This window comes from Netta rufina, assembly GCF_964035555.1.
Source record: "Netta rufina genome assembly, chromosome: 6".
NCBI classification, from domain to species: Eukaryota; Metazoa; Chordata; class Aves; order Anseriformes; family Anatidae; genus Netta; species Netta rufina.
In genome coordinates this window covers 4555126-4571012 of record NC_140129.1, presented here as the reverse complement: position 1 = coordinate 4571012, position 15887 = coordinate 4555126, and the positions used below count along the sequence as shown (strand labels likewise).

General features: G+C 39.8%; 1 protein-coding gene across 2 annotated transcripts in view; it reads left to right on the top strand.

Moving 5' to 3' along the window:
* Window positions 1-15887, top strand: part of MYO1B (myosin IB) — a 90909-nt gene that overhangs the window by 38068 nt on the left and 36954 nt on the right. For both annotated transcript variants that reach the window (XM_084289668.1, XM_084289669.1), the window contains exons 6-13: window positions 640-686; window positions 2885-2948; window positions 10769-10867; window positions 11223-11326; window positions 11907-12054; window positions 12758-12876; window positions 13644-13730; window positions 14055-14120. In XM_084289668.1, coding sequence (XP_084145794.1) covers window positions 640-686; window positions 2885-2948; window positions 10769-10867; window positions 11223-11326; window positions 11907-12054; window positions 12758-12876; window positions 13644-13730; window positions 14055-14120 — 734 coding nt within the window. The remainder of the gene's footprint in view (window positions 1-639; window positions 687-2884; window positions 2949-10768; window positions 10868-11222; window positions 11327-11906; window positions 12055-12757; window positions 12877-13643; window positions 13731-14054; window positions 14121-15887) is intronic.

Genomic DNA, 15887 nt, shown 5'->3' with positions numbered 1-15887 from the left:
GTTCTTTGATCAAGAATAAGTCTACTCATGCAAGTTTGTTGAAGCCTAAAAGCATGTATTTATTTCTATCCAAAAAACATTGACTTGATCTTTGAAAATATATATGTTATATAAATAAATACTGGCCATAAATCAACTCTCCTGTTGCAGTAGGAGCGCTCTAATTATTAATGCAGGGGACATGCTCCTGTTTGACTTACTGAGCTTTGACAATACGTGATCTTAAGAGTTTGAGTTGTCCTCCTGTCCTGTGTATGTTGAGCTGGTGGCCGCCCGTCCGAGCGTTTTGAATCATTAATTATAAATGTGATGATTCAGACTTGAGGATATGCGGTAAATGCAGGTGCAGTTTTGTCTTGGAACAATTTCACTTTTTATGTTTTTCTTTCGCTTTTGTTAATGAAGTGTCAGCACAAAGCTGCTTTGGACTTCCATAGGTGTTTTCCTGATGGAGATAATGTCACGCTTAGTCTATCTGCAGTGACTCATATCTCTGCAATGAATGGGGTATTGTATCTCAGAAGTTTATGATTTTTTTTTTAATTGTATAAAAAGTCATAAATGTTATTGCTTTTATTTATTTATTTATTTATTTTTTTACTGGTAGATTTGGTCTTAATTGTTCTTCTCTTTTGCCAGCTTTTGGAAATGCCAAAACAGTGAGGAATGACAACTCCTCTAGATTTGTAAGTATTTTCTCCAAGGCTGAATCTCAGCTCCTTATAGAGGAATATATAATATTATATAGAGGAATATATAATATATAATAATAGAGGAGAACACGTTAAGTTGTTCGCTGTTTCTCTTTTAACTTGTATCAGCCATCACAGAGTGAATGAATAATTTGGCGAGAGAACATTCTTGTAGTTGTCCAAGGAGAAAAAATAAAATAAAAAAATCTGTGACCAGATGAAAACATAAATACAGCACAGCTGGGTTCTTTAATTTTCTGGTGCTGGTGGCCTTCGTGTCAGTGACCGTGTGCCTCACAAGTGGCCTGTTTAGAAGTTTGATCTTTGTGTGATCTCATTTTCCAACTAAATGCGTACATTTTTTCATTAAAATTCCTAATTGGGGTTCTAATTTTACCTCTTTGGTGTTTCAACCTGTGTTTGCACCTTTTCTTGGTAAATAAGTATTTGTAATGTTGCCTTTTTGCTTACACTCTTTATAATCAAGTGGTTGAATTGAGGGTGTTTTAGCATGAAACTGAATGAGAAATTACAGGAACTGACAATTGGAGGGGGGGAGAAGCTAGAGTTGGGAGACTCAGAAGTGTGTATTCACAATTTATTTCTGCTGCTAAAATCAGACGACTCAATGCACCTTTGTAATTTGCTCACTTGAGTGAAGTCAGAGGGAGTGAGATACGTGGACGAAAAAGAGCGTTGGAAGAAAAAGCACATGGATAAGAGCCTGGGACATGACTACACTGAAGAATGGCTTATTTTTTTCAAAAAGGGAGACTTCCCTGCCCCTTCCCCTGCAATGCTGGACAGAAAGAGACAGAAAAAGCTCAGCTGTCAGAGATGACGTCCTGTGGAAAGGAGGAGGAGACAGCAAAGAGGAGGAGAGGTGGCATGTGCAAGCAGGAGTCTTTCCAGGACAAAGTGCAACCAACTCGTATTTCGCGTTTCAAGTCCTCGCTTATAAACGCAAAGCTAAAAATACTTCTGGAAACAGCCAGCTGGCCCAGTCCTTGGGAAATTAAGATTTAATTATCTGATTTAATTCTTTATCTCGAAAATTTGAATCAGCTCAGAATGAACTTCAAACATGAAAGCACAAGTATTGTCCCGCCTCGTCTGCTTCAGCTGCCAGCAGGAGAAGACTGGAGTTTAACTTGGAGCTCAATATGCCAATCTTGACAAAATACACAGTAAATTAAAAAAATACCTTCAAGGCAGTCAGTGTAAAGTGCTTGATTTTCATGTTCTGCAATTAAAATCAAAAAAGAAAGAAAGAAAGAAAGAAGAAATCTCTTCCTAAATACACTAAGGAAGGATAAACATAACGATTCTTTCAATAGCTTGTTTTTGTTCTCTGCACCAGAGGATGGTGAGATCATTTCTGTGCGTGGCTAGGGGAATTGGTTTGAATTCCTACCAGCACTTTTTATCTTTCTAAACTTCCTTGCCAGTGTGAGCTGCGCTCCCAGCGTGGATCTGTCCGCTCTGTCGATTAAAACGATGCAAAGAGCAGCGTGATGCGGAAAAAGTCGCACAAGGAAATGCACGGCGGCCCTACAGCAGAGTGGCTCTTGTGGTGACAGCCTGCTAATTGTTGCCTCCGGTCTCCTGAGTTACGAGGCGGAGAGTTCAGTGGGAAAAATCTATGGCTTTCAGAGGGCAGGCACGCACCGATGGACAGACACCCCGCAATTACCAGCTGTAATCGCTGCCAGCCGGTCCTGCGAGGCAGACCGAGTGGCGAGCCTCTAAGTGCTCTGATTCACGCTCCAGGGAGATTTTGCATTGAGAAAATAAGTCTGCTAGGACATAATTTCTTCCTGCATTCCTCCGTTAATAAGCGTGGCAATGCCTACGCGGCCACAAACACTGTTTGGTGGTGTTAGTGTTCGGGTGAAAGTCTGTGTAATTTATGTTTTCTTGATACAACCAACAAAAGTGTCTTGCTTAGCAAGTGAGCAAATTACTGGGTTGCGTTGTAGACCTGAACAAAGCAGTTGTCATGAAAATCTCCATCTGTGATAGTGAAATTAGAAGCCTCGAATCATTTTCTGTTTTTCAAAATCTGATAGCGTGCACAAGAGGTTGCCACATTGCTCTTTTAGCCGGGAAAAATTATCAAATAACTGTTAAAAATGTCTCAGAGAGCTTTTCTTAAACAGAACTTACAGTGTTAAACTGTGCTGCTTTCACAGGGCAAATACATGGATATTGAGTTTGATTTCAAGGGTGATCCACTCGGAGGAGTTATAAGTAACTGTGAGTATTGTTCCTGCTGTCAGCATATTAACAGCTTCACATGTTTTGTCCTAAAAGGAAGTGGCTTCAACTATTGAAGAAAATAGCTGCATTTGTCTAATTGAATCAGTCCCCATTACGTGATAAATTCTGCTTTTGAATTTTGTTTTGGTTCTGAGTAGAGTATAGGAGAGTAAGTGAAAAGCACCTTGAAGTATGAACGATCAATGTATGGTTTTAAAGGGGAATGAGTAAGATGCACGGGTCCGTGTGTTGCCTCTGAAGCTGGTAGCAGAAGGATTAAGGGTATACGAGGCTTTTTTATACTTGAATCCCCGGGCTCAGGCATGTTACTTGGTTTGATGGGCTGTGTAGGGATGGCAGATGATGTTGGAGATGTGCTGCTTTATAATTAGTAAGTCACACCAAGCGTGCTGGAGATCAGCACGGAGTAGCTGTGCTTACTGGGAATCAAAGCATTCTGTGCTCATTTTAAGGCACCTCGCAGTACAGGAAAAGGCTCAGCATGAGAACATAAAAAACTGCTGAGTTTAGGGTGGGGAAGGTGGCCTCAGAATATCTTGCTGGAAGTAAGGCTGCTGCTGGGAAGTCCATAGCAATGCAGACACTTCGGCCAGCTCTCCAACCAGTTGGAAAGAACAAGGCTAAGGAGCGAGTGCCAGTTCAGGATGCCTTGATTTGCTTTTCTTTCTACAGCTTAAGTGCAGCTTTTTAAAGAAATTGTTCATTTGTGCTATATAAAGCCATGCTTGTTTGTTTTTCCTTATTTTTAAAAAGGGGAGGGGTGGAGGAGGGCAGTGAGTGACTATACTAGGTGTCAGTGACCTGCCTTCGACCTCTCTTCCTACTCAGCCAAATTCAGCACTGTTCTTAAAGATTGGCTTCTTTTGCCATTTTACTGATTGTGAAATAATTAATCTTTCCAGGTGAAGGTTTTCTTTCTTTTTTTTTTTTTTCTTTTTTTTTCCCCAGATTGCCTTTTGCAGACGGGCCTGAAAGAGCCTTGTTTTTGTGATGGAGTAGATCTTGATACTCAGAGCAGTCATTCTTTAAGTGTTTATGGCTATCCATTAACTTTGACATTCAGCAGTCAATAAAATTAGAAGCTAAATACACTCAGTGTATTCATCAATAATTAAATCGGGACAAAGTGTATTCATCAATAATTAATTTTGGACAGAAAGGTTTCAGCAGGCTGTCTTGTTTTTGTTTGGTTGTTGTTTGTTTTTTTTTTGTACTCATTCAGAATAGAGACATAAAAGTGAACTCTGCTTTGCAGAATGGACATTCAGCAGTTTGTCTTTGAATATAACGTGCTGAGTCATGTAATTAACATACTGTCATATCAAAAGGCAATCCAAAGCGTTACTCTGTAGTTTATCTGCCTTATAAATCCTAGCATATTGTAATTATAACATCGCATGTAATTATAATGACGTGATGGTAATCAAAGGCAGGCATATTTTTCAATCTTCCTAAAAGATGTTTATTTTAAGCGTTCCCCCTGTCTTCTCATGTTTAATAAGCATCTAAGAGCAAGAAGATGAATATTAAATTTAAAGAGACCTTATGTGTAAACCCTGTTGTGGAAAAATGATACTAACTGAACCATGAAATACTCTATACTAATAGGGCAAGTCTCAGGTAAATGCTGAGCTCCTGTAGCTGGGTGTTAATATATACAATCTTTGATTTAATGTTCACAGAACTTGATAGTCCATCCATCTCTAAAGACTTGGTTTGGATTCTGTACAATTTAAAGCAAGTGTCTTGTCTCACCTTAGCTTTTTCCATGCTTGTGGAGCCTGCAGCGTTGCGTTGATGTGGATGAGAAATGTTTCTAGTGAATCGCCATTCTGGGGTTATCGGGAGCTTAAATTCTTCTACAACATTTAGAATTTACTCTGGCTGTGCTCAAATTTAGGATTTGCCATCTTAATTCATAAAGTAGGGAGTTTAGCAGTGCTGAAGTTTCCTACCCTTAAAAGGGAAAGCGTGATTAGTTTGTTAATAAATATTCTTCGCTTTCGGACCATCTGTTGGTTCGGTGTTAACATCATGGGAAGATGATACCATAATATTTTGATTAAACTTCATTAGTTGAATCTGATGAACGTGGTTTCCAAACACCAGTGAAGTCAGTGGGCTTTCTGGGTCACGGCGTTTGTCACTGAGCCGCGTTCCGTGTGGTGAGGGGCTGGAAGCAGACGTGTCGAACAGCTGGTGTGTTTCGGTGGCAAGAAGGCTAATGAAAACACACCACAAATTTTATCAGGCTGTTAGAGATCAACAGAGACCCATTAGGGCTTGTCTGAAAGGTCTGTCCTAGCCTGAAATGCTCTGAGCCTCTGTGAGAGACCAGGCAATCTGCTCTTCACACCATAACTGATGCTATCGTGACCTTCCCGTGAGCGATTCTTGTGGTGTCCCTCAATGAGCTCTTGCTCCTTAATGACAAGGGTTCACCTACAAGTGAACCTCTCGGGGGAAGGAGCTAGAGGGCAAAATTACCACGACAATGCTCTCTGCATGTGGGTCCTGTCTGGAGATGTGAATGGAAATGTCCACCAGCTTTAATAGGAGCTGGTAGACCTGAAACATTGATGTGCCCTAAATGGAGGGGTGAACCTTTTTGGTAAAGTGAGAATGCAAATAACAAAATGGAGGGGGCTGTAATGGACGAGTTTTGTAATGCCTATGAAGTTAGGACTGGTATGTTCCCAAACTAACAATAATTTAGTGTTTGAACAGCATAAAATACACATGGACTCACTACATGAGCATTACACAGCCGCTTGCAGCTTCTGAGTGCTCTGACTTGTAAGGCATTTGAATGATGTACAATCCGAAAAAAAGAAGCCAACAGTGGAAAACCTGAGATGAATGTGATTTATGCAATCTTTTATTACTTCAGCCAAGACTTTTTTTCCCCTTAGACTACAAAGGAAAAACAACTTCAGGTAGCATGTTGCACTTGTTTGACCCTACAAATGCCATAATTGAAGCACGAGGGTGAAGTAAGCTGTAGTATTTAAGCCCGAGCCTTCCCTTTTTGTTAGTTTTCTGTGAAGGCCCCAGCATTTGCAACAAGGCAAACGGCATTTACATTTGGTCTCTATGAAGCAAACGGGACTTCCCTTCCTGCTCTGAGCACATGAGCTCACTCCTGTGCTCAAAGCCTTTTTCTAAAGCTCTTATAGGGAAAGGCAGTTGGAGGGTTTCGTAATTAACTTGCTTTCACCTGGGTATGATATTGTGGCAATAAATTACAGAAACCCTCAGTACTCCTCCTGGTTTTCCTTTTATTAAAACTGCTGTGTTAGTGGGGGTGGGAGCAGGAGAACAATAGCTTTTTTTCTCGTGTAATAACAGAATAATTCCTCTCGCAACTGAAGATGGGTGTGTTTGTTTGCAAAATACGAGGTGTTAATTGCAACAGTTTATCTAGCTGTGAAACACGACTTTCTCCAGAAATGCTGTCTTGTACTCAAGATGATGTTTGTGTGTGTACGCTCATAGGATAATCAAGGTTGGAAAAACCCTTGAAGATCAACAAGCCCAACCATCACCCAGCCTTACCGAGTCCCATGGCTTCGCCTTAGTGCCACATCTGCACAGTGCCTAGCACAGGGTGCACTTGGTTTGTTTTGTGCATTTTTGGGTACATCAAATTTCATGGTTGAAATAATTTTTCACGGTGCAGTCCAAAATGTTTCGCGCCGGCAGTTGCTCAGACCTTTTCAAAGGCAGGGATCTTCCAATATCTTGCCCAGAATAATTAAGCAAGCCTTAGGTTTTCTCATTTCACCTGGGATTTCCTGCTGAAAGATACCTAGCTTTTTAGCATGAGGTCATCTTTCCTAATCCACCTAAGCCCTTCTGTGATTTAATGATTAACCAGCAGATAACAGTGGTGCATATGAAGTACAGTATAGGTAATGCCCGCTTTTGAAAAGCCATTTTTAACCAGCACAGTGTACTTAAAGCCCAAACAATAGGGGATGAAAAAAGGACCCTGTTTGCCCATCTGTTCCAAAAGCAGTGTGAAAGAAGCCTAGGATGTGTTGCTAAACGAACAACTTTTCAAATTAGCCAAGTGAAAGTGATAATGTTACAACTTGTTCTTCTTTCCAACTTGTTTGTTCAGTATAAAAGATGAAAGTAATTACCCCTTTGCTGAGAAATCAACAGCTTGGGCTGCTGATTCTTGTTACGTGATTGCTCTTAGTTCCTTTGCTCAGGGAAATATTACACAGGCATTTTACAAGTAGACGTTTTGGAGAGAGAGATTTATTCTGGTATTTGTTGTTGTTGTTTTTAAATTATTATTATTATTTTTGCATTTTAAATAATCTTAGCTTGTCCCAATGTCTCCCTTGGCATTTCAGTGAGCACAGTTGTCACCTTTTAGGTAACTGTCTTGCTTAAATTAAGAAGCGCTTGGAAGAAAACCCTAAATGTTTGGGTTAGTTAATTATTATTATTTTAATTTCTTTCACTGCATATACTATCTGTGCAGTAGTTTTTGTCTGATCCAATATTGGTCACTTCTTCCAAGAGAATGTGATTACAAACTCGGTAGGAGTAATATGAAAAAGTTTCCGAGAAGCCACTGCTGTATTTTATTTTTCATCAGTAACTTTTTTTTGTCAACAGCTGAAGAATCTAGGTGGGAGAGCAGAACATGAGTTAACGTAATGTGGTTGTAGAGATGAGCTTCCACGCCTAGAAAATGTTCTGTAACTTTGGTTCCATAGCTAGCAGGGGTCTTGGTAATGGCCAGCTGAAGAGGAGATGACCAAAAGAAACTTTTTCTAGATTATTCAGAATGTGCCAAAGTAGTGTATTTTATTTTTTATTTTTTTATTTTTTATTTTTTATTTTTTATTTTTTATTTTTTTTTTGCTTGTGGTGTTTACTCCTTCCTTTCGTGAATGTTGATTTGATTTCTGGTATATTTAGAGGAAATATTACATATCCTAAATATTTCTGCATTGGGCAAGTGACCAAAAAGAAATAACATAAATTTGTACGTTATAGTTTGCAGAAGTATTTGGCATCAGTCCCTGTTCTTTTTATGTTGAGTTCAGTTTGGCAGGATGCTTACACAGATGTCTTGCTTTTACACCAGTGTTATCTAGGAGTAACAAATGATCTTCATGACTGGAGGGCTGTAGCTGGATTTTGAGGTATCCAAGTAAATGGCTATCCAAACAGCATTATTTGAGGAGTATCAGCAATTTGAACATAAATTGTGTTTCCAAGGTGGATCTTTCCCAGACAATTTAATTTTCACCGTAGCTTTGATACACAAAACAGGCTAGATGTTTCTGTTCAAGCAGAAGCATTGCTGTATAATGCAGAGGGAATACCTAACCCATAAATATACCATATTTATACCACGTCCCTTTTCATAATTCATATACAAATGCAATATGTGTAGAGGTTTTGTTTTGTTAGTGTGTGTTTTCGTATAGATAAGCACCATCTGTCTACACGTGCCCCTGCGAACTGCTGGAATCACTGAGTGTCAGCGTGCAGAAATCTGACGTGCCTCTTTGCGCCTTCTCTTTTGGTTGTTTAATGCAAGCAATTTGTAGTCACACGAGAGTTAATACCAAACTCACGGGTTGTGCAATCCTAGCTTTAAAGAAAATGGGTTTGATTTATTAAAATGCTAATAGAGCAAACAAAGGGAAAAAGTTTCCTAAGAGTAGTTCAGATGGTTTGCATCCTTGCTTCCAGTCTGATTTCAGTCTTCGTGTGAAGGGAAGAGAAAAAAAAGGAGAGAAAGAATACAGCCTTAAAAAGAGCTGGCTAGCAGTTGCTTTGGTAAGGTAAAATACCCAACTTTCTGCTTTCTGGAGCTTTTAACCTCAATTACGAAGGCAGACAGAATGAGACATATCGGGACTTTGGAAGGCTGGCTGTTAATTACCTAACCTTCTAAAAATATATCATAGATATAAAATAAACTGTGGCGAAAAATCCAAGACAGCTATTCCTATAACATAAGATGTTAAATTAGGCATACGCTCAAGAAAACTGTTTGTTAAATCTGCTGAAGGCATGCATGTAATTAGAAGACTTACATGTAATATTTTGCCAGGATGTGTAGCTAGGCTTTTATGACAGCGTTTGAGTCAATTTATATATAGAATGTTTTTCAAGCCAGCTAAGCCAAACCACTTTGCAAACTGCCTTTCTTCAATATCCTCTGAAAATACAGCCGTTTCCTGAAGTGTGTGTAGCCACCGCGGGAGCTGAAGTTGTTTATTTCTCTGAGATTAAAGTTGGCAGCCATCCGCTCCGACACTTAGCTCAAGATCTTGTACAGCCAGCGTGACTCCGAGCTGCCTCACCTTCGCCTTTCCTCTCTCGGCCCCGTGCTAACACTTGGGTGGTGAGCTAGCTTCTCCCTTTGAGAGGCTTTTAATTCATGAGACAGGGCTGAAAAATGAGAGAGGGTCGGGTTATTTGTGGATGGCTCTGAGTTTCAACCACAGATCCAGGAGAGGAGAGCTCCAACCTCAGGAGAAGTCGGAGGCGAACTGGTACTCCAGGCTGCAGTGTTGGTTATCTGTTAAATAAAGAGAAAAATCAAATGGAAAAGCAAAAGCGCAAACCTGTAGCCTGCCCCATCCTGCTGTAAAGATGACCTGCTGGCAGTGTGGGGCAGCCACTTCGGGTGTACCTTTATCATTGGCCATGGAAAGTAACTGTAGGATTACTGAGTTACAAGACCACAAATGTTTATTCAAAAAAGTCTAAAGTTCTTGGTCACCTGGCGCAGTTGGTGGTGCCGGGAGGTTCATCTTTGTACAGCCTTCACCCTGTCAGATGCGCTGTGGGGTGGGAGCTGCCTTCACCGCCACCTGCCGTGGCACCTGAAACGCTTCTCTCAGGCAATTGTGGCTTTATGGAATGAAGCAGCCGAGCTGATATTGGGGGCTGCCTCAATATGAGCCAACTAGAAGTTTAATAATCCTACCCTACTTTTGTTCCTGCTGTCACTGGTTAATTATTAGAGCAGGAATTAATTTTTGAACCTGTCTTGCTGTAGTTTATTTGCAAAGCCTCCTAAGGCTTGCGTAGTTTTGTGAGTTTTGTGGGGTGAAGCCCTGTCGTTGGTGCCTATTCCCTCAGAAGGTGCTTGCAGCGGGGACAAACAGATGCTGCTTTGCTCTCCTTGCTGCTCCTCGGGGCAGGTGTCCCCTCCCAGAGCTGGGCTCCCAGATGCAGCAGCTCCCCAGCTGCTCTTCCCTGGGGGCTGCAGCAGGGAGCAGGAGCACTGAACAGGAGCAGTTTCAGCACAAATGGGAATGTGAGGAAAGGGATGGTATAATACGCGTGGGATATTGTGGAAGCCATGCAGGGGAAGTATTGAGCAAGCCCACAAGTCTTCCTGTCACGTGCATAGCCTTTCGGTATTCATTCATTCATTTATTTTATAATATTTATCTTATAATATTTATTTTATAATATTTTTATTTGTTTATTTATTTTAATATAAGAATTCTTACCAAATCTTGGTTTTGTGGCTTTACTTACATGGGTTGATGTCTTTTGAGCACATCTCCTCCTGTGACCTGAGTTCTGCTCGTAGGCTGCAGCATTTAGAAGTGCATTGGGCCTTGCTCAGAGAACTTGGCTGAGAAATACATCCTAACGTGATAATTTGTGATACTGTTCATGCCATCATTTATTGTCTTCTGGCTTGCTGGTGATAAAGCAATAAGGTGTGAAAAGATGGGGCAGTACATTCACATTAAAGTGCTTTGCTAAGTCTTTCCCTGACCTGTGGGGTTTCTTTTGTTTAGATCTGCTAGAGAAGTCCCGGGTTGTTAAGCAGCCAAGAGGTGAAAGAAACTTTCATATTTTCTATCAGATCCTGTCTGGTGCATCAGAAGACTTCCTCTGTAAGTATGAGATGTGCTGTTTTTGGAAACAGACCTTCTTTTATGGACTCTTCCACCTGTGGACCACCTTCTTTTGTGGGAGATGCAATGCTGTTTCATTTTTCAAATTGGTGGTGGTGGTACCTGGAGTAAATGTATGGCTTGATATTACCAGATACCTGGGTCAGAAATGGCTTTGCAAAGTGTTACAGACAAAGAAGAAAGCCTGTTCTTATCCAAAATGCTTGAATTTGAAAGGTCCTTAAAGACAATTTAATCCTATTAATAAAAATAGCTATTGACAATACTGGTTCTGGGAGTAAAATTGCTGCTAATAAGCATGCTGTTACAATGGTATTTTTATTTGATTTATTAGGCAAACTCAAGCTGGAGCGGGACTTCAGCAGATACAACTACCTGGGCCTTGACTCTGCCAGAGTAAATGGGGTGGACGATGCTGCGAACTTCAGAACAGTGAGGGTAAGAAATATCAGGGACTGGGTAGGTGGTGGCAGTGGCTGGGCTTTGCTGATGGAGGTGAAAGGAAAGCAAGGCTGGGAGATGGTTCTTAAGCTGGTTTACCGTGATGCTTTTGCTTAAACTGTACTCAGGGTCGAGAAGAATGGGACCCTGTTATCCAGTGTGTACAAATCTAGATTCTAAAAGTTACTGCTTTTAGAGCAACAGAGTGGACTGAGAAGACAGCAGACCTTCATTTGACTATGGTTAATGTGGCTGGGTTATAAACTTAAGTGGCTAAAAAAAATATGCTTTTTAAAAAACCCTTCAGCTCTTGTCAGAAGTTTGATGTGAATCCTGGAAGTGGATTGGACTGATATGCTAGCTCGATTAACAGATCCTCTGTCACCTTTTACGTTCAAAAATGTACTTATCTGTTATCTAAGCCTAGCAATTATATTGGTTTGGTTTTGTTTTTGTAACATAAGTGTTTATAAAACATTTCTAATGCATGCTAATATGTATAAATGGTGAATTTTGCAGGTAGGGTTGTTTGAATTTAGATTCTTTTATCTTATGATTTTGTCTCTCTCCTTTCCAGAATGCTATGCAGATTGTTGGTTTTATGGATCATGAAACTCAGTCTGTTTTTGAAGTGGTGGCAGCAGTTTTAAAATTGGGAAATATTGAATTTAAGCCTGAATCTCGCGTCAATGGCTTAGATGAAAGTAAAATCAAAGATAAAAACGGTAAGATGAGATTAGTGATGGGAGGGAAAGCATTAATTTGTCTGAAGTCACTATGGATTTTGTCATTTCTGTACACATACCTAGATTAATTAAATTAGATGGTTTCCAAAACTCACCCACAGGCAAATAGGGGTTGAATTTTGTGCAATTTCAATCGCTCTGTGTTTGAAATTCTAAAACTGATTTTTTTTTTTCACTTCATTAACGCTTTCTTCTGAAATGTTGATTGGTACTTTGCATTTCTGTAACTGCTTGATTATTCTGCAGTGAAGGCGTTTTGATTTTTTTTGTAGTAGTAGTAGCCTATTTCTGTCTGTAGTTTCAGATTTATTTGGCGATTTGATGGCATGTTTTTGCAGTTGATACATTTTGAAAGTTGAATTATTTTCATTTGAAAGCCTTTCATCAAGAAAAGTAGTCTGTGACAAATGGAAGAAAAATTTCTTTGCAGAAATATCCAAATAGAAAGTGCTTTCAGGCTAATAACTCACTGGATCCTGCTTCCTCATGCTGTGCCTTTAAAAAAAAATAAAATAAAGCTTTGCTTGGCAGTGGAGGGGAGGGAGCATGGTTGAGAGACATTTCTGTTGAAGAAAACCTGTTTTGGGAAAACACTGACCTATTTTAAAGCTAATAGTTTTGGGGAATAAGAACAGTGGGATGAAAGGGCTCATTATATTTCCACCCTCCTTTTTCATGTTAGAGCTCAAGGAAATCTGCGAGTTGACAGGTATAGACCAGTCGGTACTGGAGAGAGCTTTCAGCTTCCGGACAGTTGAGGCCAAGCAAGAAAAAGTTTCAACAACACTGAATGTGGCTCAGGTAAAACGACGTCCTGATTGTAACAGAAAGAATTGTTTTAAATGGCATCTTATTCTACATAACTAATCCACAACTCCCACAGTAAGACCACAACTAAGAGGCTGAACTGAGTAAAACATATCACTATCATAAGTGTGTTTTTATTCAACAGTTTCGAAGTGTTCAAATATGCTGAGTGTTTTGTTTTCATGCGTTAATTATGTCAAGCAGACAAGGGATAGGAAAACGTTGCAGCGGATGAAAAGCTAAGGCAGTTCTGCACAGAACGCATGTTGAAAGTATTGTGGTGTAGCAGCCTGGTTTTGTTTAGAGCAGCTGGAGTAATTTCATGTGAGTTGTATGCCCCAGGCAGCTGAAAAACTGCTGCCAGTGTGAACTTATCTTTCTGCCATGCTGCAAAGTTGATTGCCACCCATGTCTCATCAGCTCAGGCTAGCAGGAAGGCAGTTTCTCTAACTGCAGTTGACCATATCCTTTGCTTAGGATCAGGATGGGGGATGTGAGTCTTGAGAGGATTTCCAGACAAGCAGGAAGGCAGAACAAGTGCCCTGGCTGCAGCTGCTGGATGGAGGGATGCACCAGCAAGCTGCCCGCACTGCTGAGATGCCCTGGCACTCTGCTTTGCCTCAGGAGTCTGCTTAGGCAGAGGCACTGCCACCTGAGGCATGCACACTCAGTCCACAGAACCTTTAAAATATTGTGGTAATATAAAAAAAACTTGGGTTTAGCCCAGCATTTATAATGTTTTTCTTCTTTCTTCTGTTTAGGCTTATTACGCCCGTGATGCTCTGGCTAAGAATTTATACAGTCGGCTCTTTTCTTGGCTTGTTACCAGAATCAATGAGAGCATTAAGGTATTGCTGTTTTGTGCCTGTAAGAAAATCGATAGAAGTGAATTAAATTAAACTGGATGGTAAAACTGCGTTTGCCAATTTCATTTTTCCTGGTTGTATGCTGTTAAGGTACAGGTGAATAACTGTATCACAGCTCAAAAAATTGCTGTCTGCTCTGTTGTAAGCTCATGAAAACGTTCACATTAACTTACTTTGAGAAGCCACACTTAACCTCTTAGTTTACACGACCTGACAGCCTACTTAAGAAACACATTAGTTTTTTTGACTGTCCAGTCTGAAAAGTACAGACGAATAACCCATTATTATTATTAATATTTTTTAAAGGCACAAACTAAAGTGAGAAAGAAGGTAATGGGCGTGCTGGACATCTATGGCTTTGAAATTTTTGAGGTAAGACCTTTATAATAGTAAACGTTTAATGTGAGAGATGTTATTAAACCTAATAGAGTAGTTTATGAATATGTAAGCACAATACATGTAATTTGATTAAGTGTGTTATACTGACAAAAAAAATGTAGAAAAGTAAGCCAGAGAAAAAATGTCTTGGTGTGTATGGCAACTGAAACAAAAATTCTTGGAAGACAAACTTGTGTTTCTACACCATAGGTAAATAAATATTTATGACAATAAACTTCAATGCTTTTTGTTGTGACATACATTCTGAACTTAAGAGAAACCCAGGCGTTTTGTGGGTGTCTTTGAACAAGGTTTGCTTCCTTTAAAAATCGAACCAGAAACTATACATTTTTTCCTGTCAAAATCAGACAAGGAATTATATTCCATTTAATTTTGGTTCACTTAGATAAATATTCTGTACTGATTCCTAGCTGATGATCTGTGGTTCACTGCTGTTTGTTTACGATAGTATTTTTAGAATGGAGATATTCTAAAACAAAAACAATAAATGAGGAATTTTTAATTGGGTTAAAGAACATCAGGGGGAGAGGGTCTTCATAAATCTTACTCTGACAGTTTATTTTAAGAGATTTATAGGTCTTGGTTGGAAATATTAGAATACTATTTGAACTAGAAACTCAACTGGGGAGAAACACGAGTAGAAAACATTCAAACCTTACCCACTTCCCTACATCATTCTTGAAAATCCGGGGATGTTTAGACTGTAGAAGATGGGAACAATCTAGAGAAGAGTAATTACATGTGGGAGGGTGGTGTAAGCTTTATTTCAGAAGCATAACATCAAAGTATGTGCAAATCAAAATACCTCTGCGAAGAGGAAAAACAAAGCTGATACTTGCTTCAAGGGTTTACTCAGCTAGGTTTATATTGTTTGTATTAAACATAAGAGAGTATTTATGAAAATACATTGCAAGCAGTCATGTGGCTGAATTCAGGTTTCAGCACAAGATCTCTGGTGCTGGTCCTTGGTGTGTACCCTTAGCAAGCTGGGCAGTGCAAAGGTAGTACTGACATCTCGGGGCAGGACCCTTGTTTTCATTACCTTTCTGTTCTGTTTGATTTAAGGGTAAGTCTCTAGGGGGAGGTGGAAACTGGAAGCTTGCAGAAGCGCGTAAGCCAACTGTGTAATGGTGTTTGTGGGATGGTGTTGCAGAAACAGGCTAAATAAAGCTTGTTTCTCCCATGTCATTTTGTTTTTTTGTAGGAGTTCAACATCTGAGAAGGTTATAAGTAAGTAGCTGAGTACAGGTGATGCAGGTTTGCAAAAGGAAAAGAGAAAAACAAGGCTTTTCTCCCTTATCTTGCAAACTGAATTACAAGGCAACTTTCCAATTCAGACAAAAAACTTTAGAATAATATGGGCAGTTGTTTTTCAGTTCTTTAAATGATGAGCACTGCTTCTACTGGAAGAGGTGGGAAAGGCAATTCAGAAATACATTCATGCAAGATGGGATTGTTTCTCTCACGCGCTAAGGTCTGGTGAGGGCTCCACCCAAGCATCCTGGTTCAGCATCACTGAAATAAGTGGAATTTTTTCTGAACATCCAAAATGGGATTCAGACAGCATGCGAGAAACACATGTGGCTGGTATTATACCAGATTTTTATTTGAAGATGTTTGAATAAGCAACTCGATTAAATTAGCTTTCTGGATTTGCTACAGAGTACAGCTGTCAGTATTGGGACTGCATGGCAGTACTGTAATTTAAAGGGTGTTGATAGCAAAAGAATCCCTCAGAAA